Source organism: Heterodontus francisci, chromosome 6, assembly GCF_036365525.1.
Source record: "Heterodontus francisci isolate sHetFra1 chromosome 6, sHetFra1.hap1, whole genome shotgun sequence".
Classification (NCBI taxonomy): domain Eukaryota; kingdom Metazoa; phylum Chordata; class Chondrichthyes; order Heterodontiformes; family Heterodontidae; genus Heterodontus; species Heterodontus francisci.
This window is the reverse complement of record NC_090376.1, coordinates 114,935,663-114,958,717: the sequence shown is the minus strand read 5'-3', so window position 1 is coordinate 114,958,717 and position 23,055 is coordinate 114,935,663. Positions and strand designations below refer to the sequence as shown.

Sequence of the window (23,055 nt, the reverse complement as noted above, 5' to 3'; positions counted from 1 at the left end):
ACTGTTGTTCAGCAGGGAGGGACAAAGCACAGAAGAGCAATAGTTATAGGGGACTCTATAGTCAGGGGCACAGATAGGCGCTTCTGTGGACGTGAAAGAGACTCCAGGATGGTATGGTGTCTCCCTGGTGCCAGGGTCAAGGATGTCTCTGAACGGACAGGGAGCATTCTGAAGGGGGAGGGTGAACAGACAGAAGTTGTGGTACACATCGGTACCAATGACATCGGAAGGAAGAGTGACGAGGTCCTGCAGGGGGAGTTTAGGGAGTTAGGTAGAAAGTTAAAAGACAGGACCTCTAGGGTTGTAATCTCGGGTTTACTCCCTGTGCCATGTGCCAGTGAGGCTAGAAATAGGAAGATAGTGCAGCTAAACACGTGGCTGAACAGCTGGTGTAGAAGGGAGGGTTTCAGATATCTGGGCCATTGGGATCTCTTCAGGGACAGATGGGACCTGTATAAGAAGGACGGGTTGCATCTAAACTGGAGGGGCACAAATATCCTGGCTGCGAGGTTTGCTAGCGTCACTCGGGAGGGTTTAAACCAGTGTGCAGGGGGGTGGAAACCAGAGCAGTAGGACAGCAAGTGAAGTAAATGAGGGGGAACTAGTAAATAAGGCCAGTAAGACTAAGAGGAAGAACAGGCTGGGAGATGTTGCGGAGCACAGCGGGACTGGTGGTCTGAAGTGCATTTGTTTCAATGCGAGAAGTATAACAGGTAAGGCAGATGAACTGAGAGCTTGGATTAGTACTTGGAACTATGATGTTGTTGCTATTACAGAGACTTGGTTGAGGGAAGGACAAGATTGGCAGCTAAATGTTCCAGGATTTAGAAGCTTCAGGCGGGATAGAGGGGGATGTAAAAGGGGTGGGGGAGTTGCATTACTTGTTAAGGAGAATATCACAGCTGTACTGTGGGAGGACACCTCGGAGGGGTCATGCAGCGAGGCCAAATGTGTAGAGCTCAATAATAGGAAGGGTGCAGTCATGATGTTGGGGGTTTTCTACAGGCCTCCCAACAGCCAGCAGGAGGTAGAGGAGCAGATATGTGGACATATTTTGGAAAGATGTAAAGGTAACAGGGTTGTAGTGGTGGGTGATTTTAACTTCCCCTATATTGACTGGGACTCACTTAGTGCTAGGGGCTTGGATGGGGCAGAATTTGTAAGGGGCATCCAGGAGGGTTTTTTGAAACAATATGCAGGTAGTCCAACAAGGGATGGGGCCATACTGGACCTGGTGTTGGGGAATGAGCCAGGCCAGGTGATCGAAGTTTCAGGAGGGGAGCATTTCAGGAACAGTGACCATATTTCCATATGTTTTAAGGTACTTGTGGATAAGGATAAGAATAGTCCTCGGGTGAAGGTGCTAAATTGGGGGAAGGCTAATTAAAACAATATTAGGCAGGAACTGAAGAATTTAGATTGGAGGCGGCTGTTTGAGGGTAAATCAACATCTGACATGTGGGAGTCTTTCAAATGTCAGTTGATCAGAATCCAGGACCAGCATGTTCCTGTGAGGAAGAAGGATAAGTTTGGCAAGTTTCGGAAACCTTGGATAACGCGGGATATTGTGAGCTTAGTCAAAAAGAAAAAGGAAGCATTCGTAAGGGTTGGAAGGCTAGGAACAGACGAATCCCTTGAGGAATATAAAGACAGTAGAAAGGAACTTAGACAAGGAGTCAGGAGGGCTAAAAGGGGTCATGAAAAGTCATTGGCAAACAGGATTAAGGATAATCCCAAGGCTTTTTATACGTATATAAAGAGCAAGAGGGTAACTAGGGAAAGGGTTGGCCCACTCAAGGACAGAGAAGGGAATCTATGTGTGGAGCCAGAGGAAATGGGCGAGGTACTAAATGAGTACTTTGCATCAGTATTCACCAAAGCCAAGGACTTGGTGGATCGTGAGCCTAGGGAAGGGAGTGTAGATAGTCTCAGTCATCTCATTATCAAAACGGAGGAGGTGTTGGGTGTCTTGCAAAGCATTAAGGTAGATAAGTCCCCAGGGCCTGATGGGATCTACCCCAGAATACTAAGGGAAGCAAGGGAAGAAATTGCTGGGGCCTTGACAGAAATCTTTGCATCCTCATTGGCTACAGGTGAGGTCCCAGGGGACTGGAGAATAGCCAATGTTGTTCCTTTGTTTAAGAAGGGTGGCAAGGATAATCCAGGAAATTATAGGCCGGTGAGCCTTACGTCAGTGGTAGGGAAATTATTAGAGAGGATTCTTCAGGACAGGATTTACTCCCATTTGGTAACAAACAAACTTATTAGTGAGAGGCAGCATGGTTTTGTGAAGGGCAGGTCGTGTCTCACTAATTTGATTGAGTTTTTTGAGGAAGTGACAAAGATTATTGATGAGGGAAGGGCAGTGGATGTTATCTATGTGGACTTCAATAAAGCCTTTGACAAGGTCCCTCATGGCAGACTGGTACAAAAGGTGAAGTCACACGGGATCAGAGGTGAGCTGGCAAGATGGATACAGAACTGGCTCAGTCATAGAAGACAGAGGGTAGCAGTGGAAGGGTGCTTTTCTGAATGGAGGGATGTGACTAGTGGTGTTCCGCAGGAATTAGTGCTGGGACCTTTGCTCTTTCTGGTATATATAAATGATTTGGAGGAAAATGTAGCTGGTCTGATTAGTAAGTTTGCGGACGACACAAAGGTTGGTGGAGTTGCGGATCGTGATGAGGATTGTCAGAGGATACAGCAGGATATAGATCGGTTGGAGACTTGGGCGGAGAAATGGCAGATGGAGTTTAATCCGGACAAATGTGAAGTAATGCATTTTGGAAGGTCTAATGCAGGTGGGAAGTATACAGTAAATGGCAGAACCCTTAGGAGTATTGACAGGCAGAGAGATCTGGGCGTACAGGTCCACAGGTCACTGAAAGTGGCAACGCAGGTGGATAAGGTAGTCAAGAAGGCATACGGCGTGCTTGCCTTCATCGGTCGGGGCATAGAGTATAAAAATTGGCAAGTCATGCTGCAGCTGTACAGAGCTTTAGTTAGGCCACACTTAGAATATTGCGTGCAATTCTGGTCGCCACACTACCAGAAGGACGTGGAGGCTTTGGAGAGGGTACAGAAGAGGTTTACCAGGATGTTGCCTGGACTGGAGGGAATTAGCTATGAGGAGAGGTTGGATAAACTCGGATTGTTTTCACTGGAACGACGGAGGTGGAGGGGCGACATGATAGAGGTTTACAAAGTTATGAGTGACATGGACAGAGTGGATAGTCAGAAGCTTTTTCCCAGGGTGGAAGAGTCAGTTACTAGGGGACAGAGGTTTAAGGTGTGAGGGGCAAAGTTTAGAGGGGACGTGCGAGGCAAGTTCTTTACACAGAGGGTGGTGAGTGCCTGGAACTTGCTGCCGGGGGAGGTGGTGGAAGCAGGTACGATAGCGACGTTTAAGAGGCATCTTGACAAATACATGAATAGGATGGGAATCGAGGGATACGGTCCCCGGAAGTGCAGAAGGTTTTACTTAAGGCAGGCATCAAGATCGGCGCAGTCTTGGAGGGCCGAATGGCCTGTTCCTGTGCTGTACTGTTCTTTGTTCTTTGTTCTTTGACATTCCCGGTAACAAAAGCACTGGTCAGTTTAATATCAGTAGTGGGTAAGGTTTTAGAAACAATAATCAGGGGATAAAATCAACAGGCGCTTGGAGAGGTTTGAGTTAATTAAGGATAGCCCGCATGGATTTGTAAAAGGCTGATCATGCTTGATTAACCTCATTGAATTTTTTGATGAAGTAACAGAGAGGGTTGATGAAGGAAATGCAGTGGATGTAGTAAAGTACCACATAAAAGGCTGGTTAACAAAATTGAGGCTCATGGACTAGGAGGGTCAGTGTCCAATTGGTTTAAAAGATTGACTTAAGGATAGAAAACAGTGAGTGGTGGTAAATGATTGTTTTCCAGACTGGAGGATGGTTGACCATGCTGTTCCCCAAGGGTCAGTGCTGGGATCACTGCTTTTTTGCGATATGTAAATGACTTGGATCTTGGAATACGGAGCAGAATTTCAAAATTTGCAGATGATACCAAACCTGGAGGTGTGGCAAACAGTGAGGATGATTTGAACAGCCTGCAACAGGACATAGATAGGCTAGCAGAAATGGCAGACAAGTGTCAGATGGAATTTAATACAGAGAAGTGTGAGGTGATGGATTTTGGCAGAAGGAATAGGGTGAGGTAACAGACATAATGGGCTGAATTTTACATTGGGCAGACGAGAATTTACCACCGACGTGGGAATTGAGGGAGGAGGTCCCGCCTCAGTAAGCGGTGGCCACTGCTGGGACTGCAGCCCAGCCGATGCCATGGACCCTGGAGAGTGAGTGAGTTGGGCTTGCCTGACCACGGGGATCGGTCCTTCCCTGGTCATGCTGGAGTGGTAGTTTGGGGGGAGGGGGGATGTCTTGGGTCCCGGGGGTGGGTTGGGAGGCGGGGGCGGTCCTCAATCTGGCACCCTGTGCCTGACTACCATGCGCACCCCCCTCTCCCACCCACCGGGGTGCGGAAAGGCCGGCAGCTATCGCTGGGTGGCCTTTCACATCTCCTGCACGCCTGCTTGCCACAGGTAAAGTACCCGTGGAGGCTGGCGCGGGCCCTTAAGTGGCCGTTAAGTGGCCACTTAAGAGTCTTGATTGGCCTCGGGTGGGCGGGCCATATCCCCCCCATGCCCAACCGCCGTAAAGTCGACCGGAGGCGGGAGCAGGGCGGGTAGGCCTCCCAGAGCCTCAAGCACAATTTTACGCCACCCCCACACCACCAACTGACCTGCTGGGGCGGCGTTAAATGTAGCCCTATGGTACAGTTCTAAATGGTGTGCAGGAATAGAGGGACCTGGGGTTCATGTGTGCCGATCTTTGAAGGTGGCAGGACATGTTGAGAGATGGTTAGCAAAGCATATGGAATCTTGGGCTAAGTGAATAGAAGCATTGAGTATAAAAACAGGGAAGTTATGCTGAACGTTTAGGCTACAACTAGAATACTGCATCCAGTTCTGTTCACCACACTTTAGGAAGGATGTGAGAGCCCTTGAGAGGGTGCAGATAAGATTTACCAGAATGGTTATTGGGATTGGGGATTTTAGTTACAAGGTTAGGTCTGAATAGCTGGGGTTGTTCTTCCTGTGCAAAGGAGATTAAAGGGAGATTTGATAGAAGTTTACATGATTATGGGCGGCACAGTGGCGCAGTGGTTAGCACCGCAGCCTCACAGCTCTAGGGACCCGGGTTCGATTCCGGGTACTGTCTGTGAGGAGTTTGCAAGTTCTCCCTGTGTCTGCGTGGGTTTTCTCCGGGTGCTCCGGTTTCCTCCCACAAGCCAAAAGACTTGCAGGTTGATAGGTAATTTGGCCATTATAAATTGTCACTAGTATAGGTAGGTGGTAGGGAAATATAGGGACAGGTGGGGATGTTTGCTAGGAATATGGGATTAGTGTAGGATTAGTATAAATGGGTGGTTGATGTTCGGCACAGACTCGGTGGGCCGAAGGGCCTGTTTCAGTGCTGTATCTCTAATCTAATCTAATTATGACAGACTTAGGTAAGTTAGACAAGGAAAAACTGTTCCCATTAACTGATGGTACAAGGACTAGGGGACACAGATTGAAGCTTTTGGGCAAGAGATGCAGGGGGAATGTGAGGAAGAACCTTTTTTACGCAGTGAGTGGTAATGACCTGGAACTAGCTGCCTATGAGAGTGGTGGAAGTGGAGAAAATGATTTCAAAAGGACTGAGCACTTGAAGGAAATAAACTTGCAGGGCTACAGGGTTCAAGCGGGGGTGTAGAACTGACTGGATTGCTCCATGGAGAGCTGGCATGGACTCGATGGGCCATCTTCTTTGCCATACCTGATGCTATGACGAGTCTATGTCCATCAGTATGCTTGAGCCTGTCCGCAACCAGTGGTACTGCAGTGACTGGACTGCATGGTGGATAATGCAAATAACATTATCATTTAATTTCACAAATTTCCCTTTTTTATAATTTGGATTTTAATTAGTTATGGCTGACTAATCTTTTGGGCTCTTATATCTCCTTACAGGTTGTAAAGAAATGGCATAATAGTGGCGCAGTGGCTAGCACTGCAGCCTCACAGCTCCAGCGACCTGGGTACTGCCTGTGCGGAGTTTGCAAGTTCTCCCTGTGACCGCGTGGGTTTCTGCTGGGTGCTCTGGTTTCCTCCCACAGCCAAAGACTTGCAGGTTGACAGGTAAATTGGCCATTGTAAATTGCCCCTAGTGTAGGTAGGTGGTAGGAGAATGGTGGGGATGTGGTAGGGAATATGGGGTTAATGTAGGATTGGGTGGTTGATGGTCGGCACAGACTCGGTGGGCTGAAAGGCCTGTTTCAGTGCTGTATCTCTAAATAAACAAATAAATAAATGACTGCATACAGGTAGTTAATCATTACCAATGTGCGTTCACCCGAGGGTCCATCTGGAACACTGCACTGCTCCTGGTTCCTATATTTTGGAAAAATGTGGAAAATATACATTAACTCAGTAACTCATCATTTATAATGGGGGCAAGTGTAAAGAAAAAGATGTGCTACACATCTAGCTATATGTCTGTCCTTCGTTATGTCTATCGATCTCTTTCTCTGTCTAGTTATCTAAAACAGAGCAGGAATACATTCCAGGGACATTTCAGCAGATGGCACTTCCCCATTGCATTCATTTCACTGGGGCACCTGGATCACAATGAATAGAACAACATTGATCCTTGTCTCTGGTGAGGGGATGTTTGTCTGCAAAAGTTATTGTAAGTCATGGTGTGAAGCACTAGGGATATTCAAATATGATATAAGTCTTACCAACTCAACTGCCTTTCATACCTCATCATTTGTCCCCAAAGAAACACCTCCCTTACATACTACTGTTATTTGGCAACAGGACTTGAGTGGATTTGGCCCTCCATTGATGCCCCTTTGGGGAACTCTGGCCCTGGACCAATTCAGAGGTCCCAGGTCGTCTCTACATAGATTGGTGTATTCATATTGCTTAATTGTAGTCATTTCATCAACGAATTGGGACAAGACTTTGTTCTGCCCTTGGAGGCCGGACAGGAGATGAGGCTGCAAACAAAATGGCAGGGGGCATTGTTCCTGTCGTTGTCCAGTACCCCTGCCATTTTGTTTGGGATGGGGAAGGCCAAGGACGACCTTCCTGTCCCAGGCCAATTGAGGCCCTTAAGTGGCCAATTAATGGCCACTTAAGGGCCTCTTCCCTCCTCCACTGCAATTTTGATGAAGGCGGAGGGGCCCGCTGCCACAGGGAGATGCAGACAGGTAAAGCCTAGCAGCGTCCTAGTGGGGTCAAGGGGGTTCCCTCCTTTTCGGGTAATCAGGGCCTTTGGAGGGCCACCACTGCAGCGATGGCAGCAACCCCCCCCCCCCCCCCCCACTCCACCCCACCCGTGGAAAGATACCCCCTCACTCTCACTAACACCCCACTCCACCCCGTCACCGGGGTCTGATTGAATGGCCCCATGACCCCAACCCCACATACCTCTCCTGGTGTCTTCATCATTCTTTTCTTCTACAGAGGCTCCTGTAGTATCTGCAGTATTGCTGATCTGCCTGCCCTCTGATTGGCCAGCTGTTCTGGAGATCGGGGCTCTTCCCTACAGCATACTGGATGGCAGGCAGTTAATTGCCTGCCTGCTGTTAAATAGCAGTAGCTGTCCAACAGAGGGCCAAGGTAGGGTCTCCACCCATCTTCCAGCCCATCGCCGAGGACCCCATCGCTGGAATAAAATCCAGCCCTTGGAGTAAGCTTTCTTCAAACATGATGGATAAATCCTTCTTGTCAGCTACCAGCAGGTGTTCAGTTCACCGTTCTCTTCCAGTGGGCTTGTCACGGTAGTTCTTTAATTTCTCGCATGACGTGAACTGTTGTGCTATTAGGTCCCATCCAGATTGGGCAGGGGTTGAAGGGGACATTCCTTTACATCTTCAGTCTGTGCTGCTGTAACATTCAGGCAGAATTCCTTGGTTCCCACTACAGCATCAGGCAGTTGCTAGCTTTAATTTAGCAGAAGGGACTTGAAAACAATATAATTGTTGCGCTTCATTCTGGATGATTCTTTAAACTACTAACTGGGACCATTTATTTCCAGTCAGACTCAAACTGCGTGAGTAAAACAACTTTGTGCTTGTCCTTATTTGGAGGTAAATCTTTGTCTTCCTTATTCCCGGAAGAGTTTTGTGTACGTCGGAGGTTTGGGAGTGGGCTGTCCCACACTTTACCCTCTGCACCAGGGTGTTGAAGCTAAAAATTATCCCATGATTTGCACCAAATTAATTTAGATACTCCTGATTTTTTCTTCTCTTTTCCCTTCATGTTGAGGAACCCCAATTATGCTTCTTGTTGGCTAGAGGAATATGTGTCATCTACTATAGATGATACAAGAATTGGCTATGTGGTTGATAGTGAGGAAGAAAGCCATAGACTGTGGGAAGGTGTCAATGGACTGACCAGGTGGCAGAAAAGTGATATCTGAAATTCAATTCGGAGAAGTGTGAGGTAATGCATTTGGGGAAGGCAAACAAGGCAAGAGAATTTGTAATAAATTGTAGGTACTGAGAAGTGTAAAAGGACAGAGGGACCTTGGAATGCATGCCCGCAGATCACTGAAGGTAGCAGGACAGGTAGATAAGGTTGTTCATAAGGTATACAGGATACTTTTCTTTATGAGCTGAGGCCTAGAATATAACAGCAGGGAAATTATTCTCGAACAATGTAAAATACTAGTTAGGCCACTGGCTTCCTGGACAGGAAAGATATGATCATACTAGAGAGGGTAAAAAGGAGGTTTATGAGGATGTTACCAGGAATTAAGAATTTTGGTTATGAGGTAGGATTGGATAGGCTGGGTTGTTTTCTTTGGAACATAGGAGGCTGAAGGCAGATTTAACTGATGTGTATAAAATTATGAGGAGCCGAGATAGCGTGGACAAGAAGTACCTACTCCCCTGAGCAAAGAGGTGCCCTTCTTCTGTGCTGGGGGGCGTAGATTTGAAGTAATTTGTGAAGGATCAGAGGGATCAAATTTTCTTCAGCTAGAGGGTGTTGGGGGGTGGGGGTGGGGGTCTGGAACTCACTGCCTGAAAAAATGGAAGCAGAAACCCTCATCACATTTAAAAATACTTGGATATGCACTTGAAGTGCCGTAACCTACAAGGCTGCAGAAGAAGGGCTAGAAAGTGGGACTAGTCTGGATAGCTCTTTTTCAGCTAGCCTTGGCATGATGGGCAAAATGCCCTCCTTCTATCCCATAAATTTCTATGATTCTACAATTATATTCACAAGCACATGAGTGATTATAATGTAAATGCTGCAATGTTCAGCGATTTCTGCAATGTCTATACATGGAATTGAAATAATGCAGTGACATCAGTATTCCTTGGGTGACGTACACACCACTTGAACAAAACCTGATGTTTTCTGAATGTCAAGAGTACAATTAAATAAAATTATTCAAATTAATTTCCTCCTTCATATTATTTTTGAGGACCTTTTTGAGTCAATTTTGTGACTGTCTTTCAGTGTCTTGTTTTCCAACGTGCAAAGCCACCTTGGAACTGAGTTAGTCTGGCACTTTACACCTTTCATACTTTTTATCCTTTCAGCAAATTAGATTAGAGATACAGCACTGAAACAGGCCCTTCGGCCCACCGAGTCTGTGCCGAACATCAACCACCCATTTATACTAATCCTACACTAATCCCACATTCCTACCAAACATCCCCACCTGTCCCTATATTTCCCTACCACCTACCTATACTAGTGACAATTTATAATGGCCAATTTACCTATCAACCTGCAAGTCTTTTGGCTTGTGGGAGGAAACCGGAGCACCCGGAGAAAACCCACGCAGACACAGGGAGAACTTGCAAACTCCACACAGTCAGTACCCGGAATCGAACCCGGGTGCCTGGAGCTGTGAGGCTGCGGTGCTAACCACTGCGCCACTGTGCCGCCCCACATTACGACATGCCAATTTGCAGGAGATCGCGGAACAAATCCAAAGAGAAGACACTTTCCTGGGTCCTGGATCAAGATAATCAGATCATCTGAATGCAGTGGGAAAGCGCTCGAACCTGCCTGATTTTCTGATGCTCACAGCATCCAGATAATCCATAGCAATATTAGGTTCGTTCCTGCAGTTCATTGCTAGACTGTGTGCTCATATGAATTTATCTCTATGCTACATTATTGCAGATACTAACTCACTTAAATTAACAGATATGTATTACAAAATATTCTGGGAAACCAGAGAAAGAGAGAGAACACAGAGGGAGCAGAGATTTAAAAAGTGCACCAAAAGGAAGAGTCGGAGACCAGAGAGACAAAGAGAGGAGGTGACGAGAGCAGGAATAGTGGACCTGTTTGACCAACAAAAATCAAAGTGTGATGTCACAGGAGAGCTGGCAAGTGATTGATGGATATTTCTTCAATGTCTATTTTTTGTTTTGGCCAAGTGATTTAAATCAGGAGACGTCATTACAGGTTAAAAGTACACTTAAATAATTCCTTTTTTTTAGTACGTGGGAACTGGTGGACCCTAGTGCGATCCACGGTGACCACATCTGCAGCAAGTGTTAGCTGCTCGAGGACCTGCAGCTCAGAGTTGATGAGCTGGAGTCTGAGCTGCGGACTATGCGACACCTCAGGGAGGGGGAGAGTTACATAGACACTGTTTCAGGAGACAGTCACACCCCTTAGATTAATTACATCAAATTTGGACTGTGGTCAGGGACAGGAGGATGTGACTGCGATTGAAGCAGGTAAGGGGATCCAGAATTTAGCTTTGGAGGAGCCTCAGCCAGTGCCCTTATCCAATAGGTACGAGGTTCTTGCTCCCAGTGTGGATGAGGGCACAGACTGCAGGGAGGGTGAGCGAACTGACCACAGCAGCGTGATTCAGAGTGCCATTCAAGTGGGGGGAGAAAAGAGAAATGTAGTTGTAGTAGGGGATCACATAGTTAGGGGAATAGATACTGTTCTCTGCAGCAAAGATAGAGAGTCCTGAAGGCTGTGTTGCCTACCTGGTGCCAAGGTTAAGGACATCTCTTCTGGGCTAGAGAGGAACTTGGAGTGGGAGGGGAAGGATACAGTTGTCGTGGTCCACGTAGGTATCAATGACATAGGTAGGACTATAGTCCCTGCTGAGGGACTATGAGCAGCTCGGGGCTAAATTAAAAAGCAGAACCACAAAGGTAATAATCTCTGGATAACTACCTGAGCCACGTGCAAATTAGCGTAGGGTAAATAAGATTAGAGAGGTAAATGTGTGGCTCAAAGATTGGTGTGGGAGAAATGGGTTCCGATTCATGGGACATTGGCACCAAAACTGGGGAAAGAGAGAACTGTTCCGTTGGGATGGGCTTCACTTGAACTATGCTGGGACCAGGTGTCCTGGCGAATCCTATAACTAGGGTTGTAGATAAGGCTTTAAACTAAATAGTGGGGGGGGGGTGCTCAATTGACGGGGAGTTTAAAAAGTCGAAAAGTAACGAGAGAACAGAGGTGCAGGGTAATGAAGGAACATACATTAATCAGAGTGTGACAGGAAGGGACAGACAATACAATCATAAGAGTACAGCAGAAATTAGAATCACAGAAGGTAAAAATGGTAAAAAGTCAAAGCTTAAGGCTCTTTACCTGAATGCATGTAGCATTTGTAACAAGATAGATGAGCTGACAACACAGATAGAAATAAATGAATATGATTTGATAGCAATCACTGAGACGTAGTTGCAGGATGACCAGGACTGGAAACTCAATGTTCAAGGATATTTGATGTTCCGGAAGAATAGGCAGAAAGGAAAAGGAGGTGGGTTAACTTTGTTAATAAAGGAAGGGAGCAGTGCAGTTGTGCATAATGATATAGGTTAATAGATCGTGATGTAGAATCAGTTTGGGTGGAAATAAGGAATAGCAAGGGAAAGAAATCACGGGTGGGAGTGGTCTATAGGCCCCCGAGGCGTTGCCTGTATGTAGGGAAAAGTATTAATCAGGAAATAATGGAGGTGTGTAAGAAGGGTACTGCAATTATCATGGGTGACTTTAATCTGTGTATAGACTGGATAAATCAAATTGGCAAGAGTAGCATGGAAGACGAATTTGTAGAGTGCATCAGGGATTGTTTCTTAGAACAATATGTTACAGCATCTACCCGGGAACAGGCAATTTTAGATTTGGTAATGTGTAATGAGTTAGGATTAATAAGAGATCTCGTAGTTAAGGATCCTCTAGGGGGAAGCAATCATAACATGATAGAATTTCAAATTCAGTTTGAGGGTGAGCAACTCGGATCTCAAACCAGTGCCTTCAACTTAAACAAGGGCAGTTACAAAGGTATGAAGAAAGAGTTATCTAAAGTGGTTTAGGAAAATAGTCTAAAGGGAAAGTCAGTAGATGAGCAGTAGCAGAATTGTAAGCAGATATTTCATAACACTCAGCAAACGTTTATTCTGGTCAGAAGGAAGTACTCGATGAGAATGATGAACCACCTGTGGATAACAAAGGAAGTTAAGGAGAGTATCAAATCAAAAACAAAGGCATACAAAGCAGTGAAAGCAGTGGTAGACCAGAGGATTGGGAATCTTTTAAGAAACCAGCAGCGGATGACTAAAAATCTAATAAAGAGGGAGAATATTGATTCTGAGAATAAATTGGCAAGAAATATAAAAACAAACAATAAGAGCTTCTATGGGTATATAAAAAGGAAGGGAGTAGCTAAAGTAAGTGTGGGACCCTTAGAGGATGAGACTGGGGAATTAATAACAAGGAACAGGGAAATGGCAGATAATTTAAACCAATATTTTGCATCGGTCTTCACTGTAGAGGACAATATAAACATCCCAACAATAATTGATGAGCAAGGTGTAAATGGGAGGGAGGAACTTGTAACAATCTTTATCACGAGGGAAAAGGTGCTTGATAAACTGATGGGACTAAAGGCAGACAAGTCACCAGGACCTGATGGCCTGCATCCAAGGGTTTTAAAAGAACCGGCTGTAAAGATAGTGGAGGCATTGGTCATAATATATCAAAACTCACTGGATTCCGGTAGGGTACCAATGGATTGGAAAACCGCTAATGTGATGCCCCTGTTCAAGAAAGGAGGGAGACAGAAAGCAGGAAACTGTAGACCAGTTAGCTTAACATCTTGTCATTGGGACAATGCTAGAGTCCATTATTAAGGAAGAAATAGCAGGACATTTAGAAAAACATAATGCAATCAAACAGAGTGAACATGGTTTTATGAAAGGGAAATCATGTTTGACAAATTTGTTAGAGTTCTTTGAGGATATAACAAGCAGAGTGGATAAAGGGGAACTGGTAGATGTAGAGTATTTGGATTATCAGAAGGCGTTCAATAAGGTGCCACATAAAAGGTTATTGCACAAAATAAGAGCTCAGGGTATTGGGGGTAATGTATTGGCATGAACTGAGGATTGGCTAACACACAGAAGGCAGAGAGTCGGGATTAATGGGTCTTTTTCAAGTTGGAAAGCCATAACTAGTGGAGTGCCACAAGGATCGGTTCTAGGGCCTCAACTGTTTACTATCTGAAGGAAGGGACAGAGTGTAGTGTATCCAAATTTGCTGATACAAAATAGGTGGGAAGGCATGTTGTGATAAGGACACAAAGAATCTGCAAAGGGATTTGATAGGTTAAGTGAGTGGACAAAAACTTGGCAGATGGAATTCAATGTGGGAAAGTGTGAGGTCATCCACTTTGGTAGGAAGAATAAAAAGGCAGATTATTATTTAGATGGCGAAAGACTACAAAATACTGCAGTACAGAGGGATCTGGGTGTTCCTATACATGAAACACAAAAGGTTAGCATGCAGGTGCAGCAAGTAATTTAGAAGGCAAATGAAATTTTGGCCTTTATTGCTAAGGGGTTGGAGTTTAAAAATAGAGAAGTCTAATTGCAACTGTACAGGGTGTTGGTGAGCCCACACCTGGAGTACTGCATACAGTTTTGGTCCCCATATTTAAGGAAGGATATACTAGCATTGAAGGCCTCTTAAGATGCAACCTGTCCATCTTGTCCCACCTGCCCCAGAACTGGTCCCAATGCCTCAGAAACCTGATGCGCTCCCTCATGGAACAGCTCTCCAGCCACGTGTTCAAACGCTTAATTCTCCTATTCCTGTACTCACTCACACATGGGACTGGGAGTAATCCTGAGATTAATGCTTTTGAGGTCCTGCTTTTTAATCTCCTTCCTAGCTCCCTAAAATCTGCTTTCAGGACCTCATCCCCCTTCCCACTTATGTCATTGGTGCCAACGTGGACCACGACCTCTGGCTGTTCCACCTCCCCCAGAAGAATGTCCTGTAGCCGTTTAGTGACATCCTTGACCCTAGCACCAGGAAGGCAACACACCACCCTGGAGTCACGTCTACGGCCACAGAAACGCCTGCCTGATCCCCTGACAATCGAATCCCCTATCGCTATTTCTCTTCAACTCTTTTTCCTCCTCTCCTGTGCAGCTGAGCCACCTGTGGTGCCACACACTTGACTCTTGCTGCACTCCTCTGAGCAACCATCACCCTCACCAGCATCCAAAGTGGAATATCAATTAGTAAGCGAGATCATCTCAGGGGACTCCGGCACAATCTTCTTGGTTCTCTTAGACTGCCTGGCAGTTATCCATTCACTATTTGCCTGCCTGCTCCTAACCTGTGATGTGACTGCCTGACATAGACACAACGGACCGAATGAACTCCTTCTGTGCTGTATCATTCTTTGATTAGATCAGGTAATGTCGATCCCTGCACTCACTTCATGAAGATAAAAGCAATCAGAAGTTGGCACGACAGGAAAAGTAGCTTCCATGCTAAACAAGTTGTATGGCTCTTTCCGGGAGTTCATCAAGAATGAGTACATATTGGAAGTGGCACAGTGATCCCTTCCATACACCTGACACTCACTAATCGCCCATATATTACAGTCTAAGTATGTAGACCAGGTTTTAAAATATGCTTACCTTTTATAAAACCATCTTCGACAGCAAATAAACACCATCACTGAGATTATTATGATTCCAATGAGTGGAGGAATTGAGCGCAAAGGTTTTAACATCCAATTAATTCCATCTGGAAAATGGAGACCATGTGAGTTGTTAATAGAAGTGAAACCAATACAAATTGAAAACAATACAGCATTTACTGCGCAGCGATCCCAATTGCAAAACCAGGAATCAAAGACTTTTCTAAATATATAGCTCTAAGTGCTCTGAGTGAAGTGAACAACCATGTTGATAAGGCAGTGCACCCCGTGTGACACTGCAGGGCACTGCACCCTGTGTGACACTGTTGGACCCTGCACTCCATGTGATACTGCTGGACACTGTACCCAGTGTAGACACCGCTGGACACTGCTCCTTGTGTGACACTGCTGAACATTGCACCCAGTGTGACACTGCTGGATATTGTACTCCGTGTGACACTGCTGGACACTGCAACCCGTGTGACATGCTGAACACTGCACCCAGTGTAATGCTGCTCAGTTGATGCAACTGCCATCTCAAATTTTTGTCAGAGTGTGTGTGTGTGCATCCAGCTATTTTTCAAACTATTTTAGGATATTAAATTAACAAGATTATTATGGGAGTTGTCTTGGGTGTGTTTAACGGTGCATCAGAAGAGCAGGACCATGACAAACCATGGAAGCAACAATGGCCAAAATTTTATGTCTTCCAGGAGCAGGCTGGAAGCGAAGGGAGGGGGGCATGAAATCGAGTGGGAAGCAGTGGGGGGGGGGGGGGGGGAGGGGGCGCCATTGCTGTTGCCTCCCCGCCTCCACTGCAGTTTTATCAGCAGTGGGGGAGGTGGCAAACTTCCCACCAGCCGTAATTAATTGCCACTTAAGGGCCTCTTCCCGCCGCTGTTATATTACTAGCGGCAGGTGGCCACTTCCCCACCTGGGAATGGCAACCAGTTAAACCTGGCAGCCTCCTTGTGGGTTGGGTGGGAGGGGGGGGACTCTCCTGATTGGGCACCTTGTGCCGCATGGAGGGCCCCCACAGCAGCACAAGCTGGCCCCCCCCACCAGAACAGCTCCCCCGCACTCTTGAGTGATCTCCATCGCCCTCACCAGCTGATTGTCCCCAGCGAGTTCCCACACACTTACATCTATTCCAGGGCGTCTTCCATCTTGCCAGTCCTGGCTGGGTGCAGACTGAACAGTGGCCACCACTGATTGGCTGGCAATCTTGGAGGTGGGACTTCCTGCCTCAGAGGGGCAGAAATCCTGACCAAGGTCAATTAAAGGCCTGGGACACGCAAAATCGCTGCATGTCTTCCAGGTCCGACGGAGGCTCACCCTGACTTTTTTTGCCTGTGGGTGGGGCCTCCACCACAAGGTAAAATCCCAGCCAATGTGTTTGTTCTGCTGGCGTCAGCATGTGCACAGGAATGAGATGCACAGAACAGTAGACAAGGTCACAGAACGTAATACCCATGTCACAGGGTTTTTGACACACTTGGCTTCCTTGACCTCTCAGTAGAGCAGTGCTTCTGCAGGTTGAGATTGTCACGTCAGGTGGTGATAGACATCTGCAGCCTTCTACAGGACCTGGTGGTCATGCATTGATGTAGCTGTGAAAGTGACCACCATCCTCAAATTATCACCTTTGGATCCTTCCAGAATGCTATATATCCAGGATCTCCCAGGTAGCAGCAGATAAATGCATAATGATGGATTGTTTGCCAAGGTGAATAATTATGTAAATTTGCCCTGTGATGACAATAGTCAGAATGAGCCAGCACTCAGACGTCTGGCTGCTTTCTCCCAGCTATCGGGTACCATCAACTGCTCGCATGTTGCAATCTGAGCACCGCCTCAACAACCAGTTTTTATAAACTGCAAGGGATGTTTGTCCATTAATGCGCAGCTGGCGTACAACCACAAGAAGAGGTTCATGTGGTGACCAGATTCCCTGGGAGCTGTCATGATGCCTTCATACTGTGGCAGTCCAACATCCAGACCTTTATGTTCCAGGAAGCAGACTTAAGGTCTGGCTTGTATGAGACAAGAGAAACCCAAATCAAACTTACCTCATGACACCTGTGAGGAAATCCAGCAATGTGGTGCAGGACATCATTACAAGTAGAGATTGCGACATAGTGGAAATGTCACCGAACTAATAATCCAGAGGCCCAGACTAATGTTCTGGGGACACGAGTTCAAACCCTACCATGGCAGGTGGTGGAATTTAAATTCAAGTAATTAATAAAAATCTGGAATTGAAAGCTAGTCTCAGTAATGGTGCCATGAATTGTCCTAAAAACCAACCTAGTTCACTTTAGGGAAGAAAATCTGCAGTCCTTACCTGGTCAGGCCTACATGTGACGACAGACCCCCACAGCAATGTAGTTGAATTTTAACTGCCCTCTGAAATGATCTAGCAAACCACCCAGTTGTCAATTAGGAATGGCCAACAAATACTGCCTTGCCAGTGACATCCACATCCCATGAAAGAATAAAAAAAATGACCACCAGATATGTGATCAAGCAAGTCTTTGGACTGTTGAAGATGCGCTTCAGGTGTCTAAATAGGTGTGGAGGTGCCCTTCAGTATACGGCAACCAGGGTGTCCGGAATGTTAGTGTTGTTCTGTGTCCTGCACAACACTGCAGGTTGAGGAAAACAAAGAAGCTTATTATTTATCTTTGGAAGTGGAGAACATGCAGGAGGCAGAGGAAGAGGAGGAAAATGAGGCACCCACCATCAAACAAGCTGCTTACATTGCTGCCCAGAACGTTCTATTATCGCAAAGGTTCACCAAGTATGAAACATGACAAATCCTGCATCCTACCTCCAGCACCAGGCCTCTGTCCCTTCTACTAAAGTTTCCTTCAACCACTCATCCACACATTGTACATCCACCCAATGGGTCCCATCATGTATTGACATTCATTATGAAACAAGTGAAATGGCAGGTTGGCTGTCAGATACAATAATATGGAAGTGATACTAATTTTGAAATTTTATGTGCAATTATACAAAAAGAAAATTTAACAGCATAACATTGACAAACACCCCTGTGTGTATGTGTAGCCTTGATGAATTCCAATTTCTTCAACTTACACGTCCTGCAAACTTCTAACATGGTGCAACCTTTGTGGTTTCAGCTGAGGTAGAGGCAGGCTGCTCAATTTCCAGCCTGACTACTGAGATGCTTTTGGCTGACAAGCTCTGGGTGTTGGAACCTGTGATGATCCCATCAAAGTCTGTTCCACCTGAACCTGTACAAGAGCAGACTCAGACATCGGGACAGTAGGCAGCATGTCAGGCGCTGGCTGAGAAGGATGGAGGGGCAACAGTTGAGAAGTGGGAGCATTTTGACTGGAGTTCCATGTTCCCTTTCACCATCATCCCTCTCATAGTCCAGCTGCACTTAGTGATGTGCTTTAAGGTGTCTATCATGTTATTTAAGACATCGCATATGTTGGCATCCAGAGGTCACACAGCTGTGCTCAAGACCTGCACAGACTTATTAGATTGCTGTGATTGATGTTCCATGGAGTTGGCCAATCTATTAACAATAACAAAAACAACTTCCATTTGTATAGTGCCTTTAATTTAGGAGGGTTATCAAACAAAATTTGACACTGAGCCACATAAGGAGATTTTAGGGCAGATGATCAAAAGTTTGGTCAAAGAGGTAGGTTTTAAGGAGCATCGTAAAAGTGTAAAGGTTTAAGGAGAGAATTTCAGAGCTTAGGGTCTCAGCAGCTGAAGGAATGATTGCCAATTGTAGAGCGATTAAAATTGAAAATGCGCAAGAGGCCAGAATTGGAGGAGCGCAGGTATATCAGAGGATTGTAGGATTGGAGGGATTTGAAAACAAGGATGACAATTTTAAAATCAAGGCGTTGCTTAACCAGAAGCCAATGTAAACTGGCAAACACAGGAATGATGGGTGAACAGTACTTGGTGTGAGTCAGGACAGAGTCAACAGAGGTTTGGACGACCTTAAGAAGATGGGAGGCCGGCCGGGAGCGAGTTGGAATAGTCAGGACTCTAGGTAACAAAGGCATGGATAAGGGTTTCAGCAGCAGATGAGCTGAGGCAGGAGCAGAATTGGGTGATATTACATAATTGGAAACAGGCAGTCTTGGTGATGGCACAGATATGCGGAAGCTCATCTTGGAATCAAATACAGAACAAAGTTGTGAACAGTCAGGTTCAGACTCAGATAGTTGCCAGAGAGAGAGATAGAATTCGTAGCTGGGGAACAGAGTTTGTGGTGGGGATTGAAGACAACTGAGGGAATTTTAACTTGCCAGCATGGGCGTGTTTCATGTGTGCAGTAGGTTAAAAGAGCAAAAACATGCCGGCGTGTCGGGTAGCCAGGAGGAACCCACTGACTTCCACATATAACCCAAGAGCATTTGGTTGTGCATAGGAGTTTGTTGATCAGATGGGTCTGCTATGAGCATATGCTAAAACGAAACTGAGTTAAATTTTAACCCTCGATTCTGTCTTTAATTGTCAGTACTTGGGATTCCCAGGATTCCTGGAATTCACCAGGCTGAATAAGGCAAGAGGACAGTGGGTGTTGACAAGGTTGAGAAGTTGACAGGCTTTAAACACTGAGATGTGATGACTGCCCTTTACCTGTGAAAGGCTTTTGCTCACCAATCTTGTTCTGAGAGTGCGCTTTCATTGCTTTGGTGGTTATTTCCAAGACTTTCAAGATCATTTCTGCTACCTTGGGTTTTTTTAACCTTTGATCTGCACTTCCCAGCTGCCAGCCTTCTCAGCAACATGGGAGCCACTTTATACAGATCTACCTTGGACCTCTGATGAGGAACACGAGGGGCATCAGCAGCAGATCCTTCTCCTCAATCACATGCCGCTGCGCAGGAAGGAAAGGATGAGCACAGAGATTCAGCAAACAAGAGGCGATACCCCAAACCCAGGGTATACAGTCAAAGGGTCACTGACCTGAAACGTTAACTCTGATTCTCACTCCACAGATGCTGCCAGACCTGCTGAGTATTTCCAGCATTTCTTGTTTTTATACAGGCAAAGGATTAACTTTCTGGACATGTCTGTGCACCAGTGACCAGGAGGCTCAGACTTTCCTGTCAGGCGGTTATTGACATTTGCAACCTCTTGGAAGAAGAGCTCCTGCAAAATGGATCAGGTGGGCATGGGGTCAAGGTCACCACAGCCTTGAATCCCAGCTACTTCCTGGGATTTGCTGGTGACATCTGCAAGATTTTACAATCTGCTACTCACAAGTACATTTGCAGGTGACAGATGCAGTGTGTTTGAATTGGCTGCCACTTACGATAACTTAGCTACGAATGATGCCAGTACAAATGAGAAGGCCCTTGAATTTGCTGTTCTGCCTGAATTCCCACAGCTACAGGGAGAGATGGTGTATGAGGTAGGGCTTCAGATTCTTGGGGCATTGGGATTGGTTCTGGGGGACGTGGGATCTGTACAAGCTGGGTTGCACCTCAACAGGGCTGTAACTAATATCATCCCGGGGAGGTTTGCTAGTGCTGTTGGGGAGGGTTTAAATTAGCTTGGCAGTGGAATGGGAACCGAAGCATGGATTCAGAAGGGAGAGAAGCAAAGCTAGAAATGAAAGGCAGAAAATTAGTAAGCGAATATGGTAGGCAGGGGAAACAAAGGCTAAAAATTAGACTGCAAAACATTTACTTCAATGCAAGGGATCTAGTGAATAAAGAAGAGGGCACAGATATACACTTTGAAGTATGACATCATATCTATTCCTGAAACATGCCTTAAAGAAGGGCAGGAATGGCAGCTCAACATTTCTGGTTAAAGGGTTTTCGGACAGAATAGGTGGGGATAAAAGAGGATTGGTTAAAGAAACAATTGCATCTATGAGGAGGGATGATATGCTAGAAGGATCAAATGAGGTCATATGGGTTGAACTGAGGAATGAGAAAGGGGCATTCATACTGCTGGGAGTATACAAGAGAGCTCCAAACAGTCAAAGAGAGATAGGAGAGCAAATGTGTAGGCAAATTGCTGAGAAGTGCAGAAACAATAAGGCAGTAATAATAGGGGATTTAACAACCTTCAGACTAACTGGGATAAAAATCAATGTAAAAGTTATAGAAGCCCCAGAGTTCTTAAACTGCATTTCGGAGAACATAGCAAGCCCAGATAGGCAGTAGTGGACTTTATTTTAGGGAAGGAAGATGGGCAGATGGAAGGGGTATCAGTGGGAGAGCATTTGGTAGTACTGATTATAATTCAGTTAGATTTAATGTAGTTACGGAAAAGGACACTGATAGACCAGGAGAAAAGTTCCACATTGGATTAAAGCCAGTTTTACTAAGCTGAGCTGTGATTTGGCAGAAGTGCACTGGAAACAGCTCCTTGAAGGTAAATCAATGTCAGAGCAGGAGGAGGCATTCAAGGAGGAGATAGAAATGGTTCAGAACAAATATGTTCCCACTAAGAAAAAGGGTGGGGCTCCCAAATCTAGAGTCCCATGGATGTCAAAGTTATACTGTCACAGTTATACAGGGCATTGGTGAGTCCACTTCTGGAGTACTGTGAACAGTATTGGTCACCTTATTTAAGGAAGGATGTAAATGCATTGGAAGCAGTTCAGAGAAGGTTTACTCGACTAATACCTGGAATCTGCTGAAGATTAAAAGGGTAAGAGGTGACTGAATTGAAACGTATAAGATCCTGAGGGGTCTTGACAGGGTGGACGTGGAAAGGATGTTTCCCTTGTGGGAGAAACTAGAACTAGGGGGTCACTATTTAAAAATAAAGGGGTCGCCCATTTAAGACAGTGATGAGGAGAAATTTTTTTCCCTCAGAGGGTTGTGAGTCTTTGGAACTTTCCCTCAAAAGGCAGTGGAAGCAGAATATTTAACTATTTTTATGGCAGAGGTAGATAGATTCTTGATAAGCAAGGGGGTGAAAGGTTATTGGGGGTAGATGGGAATGTGGAGTTGAGATAACAATCAGATCAGCCATGATCTTATTGATTGTCAAAGCAGGCTCGAGGGGCCGAATGGCATACTCCTGTTCCTAATTCGTCTGTTCATAATTCTCATGCGCATTCAGGGTAGGAATAGGCAAAAAAGGAAGCTTATGTCAGATACTGAGAGCTCTGTACTGCAGAAAGCTAGAGAAGTATACAAAGTGCAGAGTGTCATGCTAGACCCCCACCTGCCAAGAATGAGGCACATTAATTTTGTCATGAATCTTGATTTTAAAATTTTACTTGAGTGAAGAAAGGACTTGCAGCCATTCCCTGACTCATTCAACCCACAATGGACTTTTGATCACCAGACATTGAAAATGGGGGAGCTCGCATTCCAGGTTGACTGCTAAGATGGCCGAATACACAAATGGACATGGTCAAACCAGCTAGTCACATGACTAACCTGCTGGGCAACCTGAGTTTTTTGAATTTGTACAAACAGTTTGGGCAGAAAGCAGAATGCTCGTGGACTGAGAAGACCTCTCTCCTGTCTGCTCCCATCTCTTTCTCACAAGCCTCTGAATCCACTGAAGACACATGAACCCCAAGAGAGAAAAGTCTCCTACAGTGAACAAGGTTTAAGAAGAATACTGGGCCCCAATGAAAAGTAAGATTTACCTACAATCAAGGACTCTACAGTGAGCTCGAAGAGCTGTAACAACAACTCTTCAGATATTGCCTCAAACCTTTCGACTTTATTTTTCTTCTGCTCTTTTCTGTTTCTATTTGCATGTGTGTATTGTGTATGCATGCTAGCGTGGGGCACAGCGTGTATCCATAGGCATAAACTGAATTAGAGTTTAAGTTGAATACATTTCAACTTTTCTTCTTTAAACCTAAGAAAGCCAGTTTGCTCTGGTTTCTTTGCCTTATAATTGGAAAGCAGTAAACAAGAATTCACGAAGGGGGAGCTAAAACATGGTGTGTTTAAAATTCAACCCTGTTACAGTAAGACCAGGTGAAGGCTGAAAAGGAACCCTAGACCTCTTTCTCACCTGGTTGTAACAAGAGGTAAAATTCAAAAAAGAAATTG

At 45.6% G+C, this 23,055-nt stretch overlaps 1 protein-coding gene across 1 annotated transcript in view; it reads right to left on the bottom strand.

Moving 5' to 3' along the window:
• LOC137371599 (uncharacterized) overlaps positions 1-23,055 on the bottom strand; it is a 74,132-nt gene that overhangs the window by 16,100 nt on the left and 34,977 nt on the right. Inside the window, exons 4-5 of the mRNA XM_068034433.1 lie at positions 15,018-15,126; positions 6,420-6,471 (exon numbers count right to left, since the gene is read on the bottom strand). Coding sequence (XP_067890534.1) covers positions 6,420-6,471; positions 15,018-15,126 — 161 coding nt within the window. The remainder of the gene's footprint in view (positions 1-6,419; positions 6,472-15,017; positions 15,127-23,055) is intronic.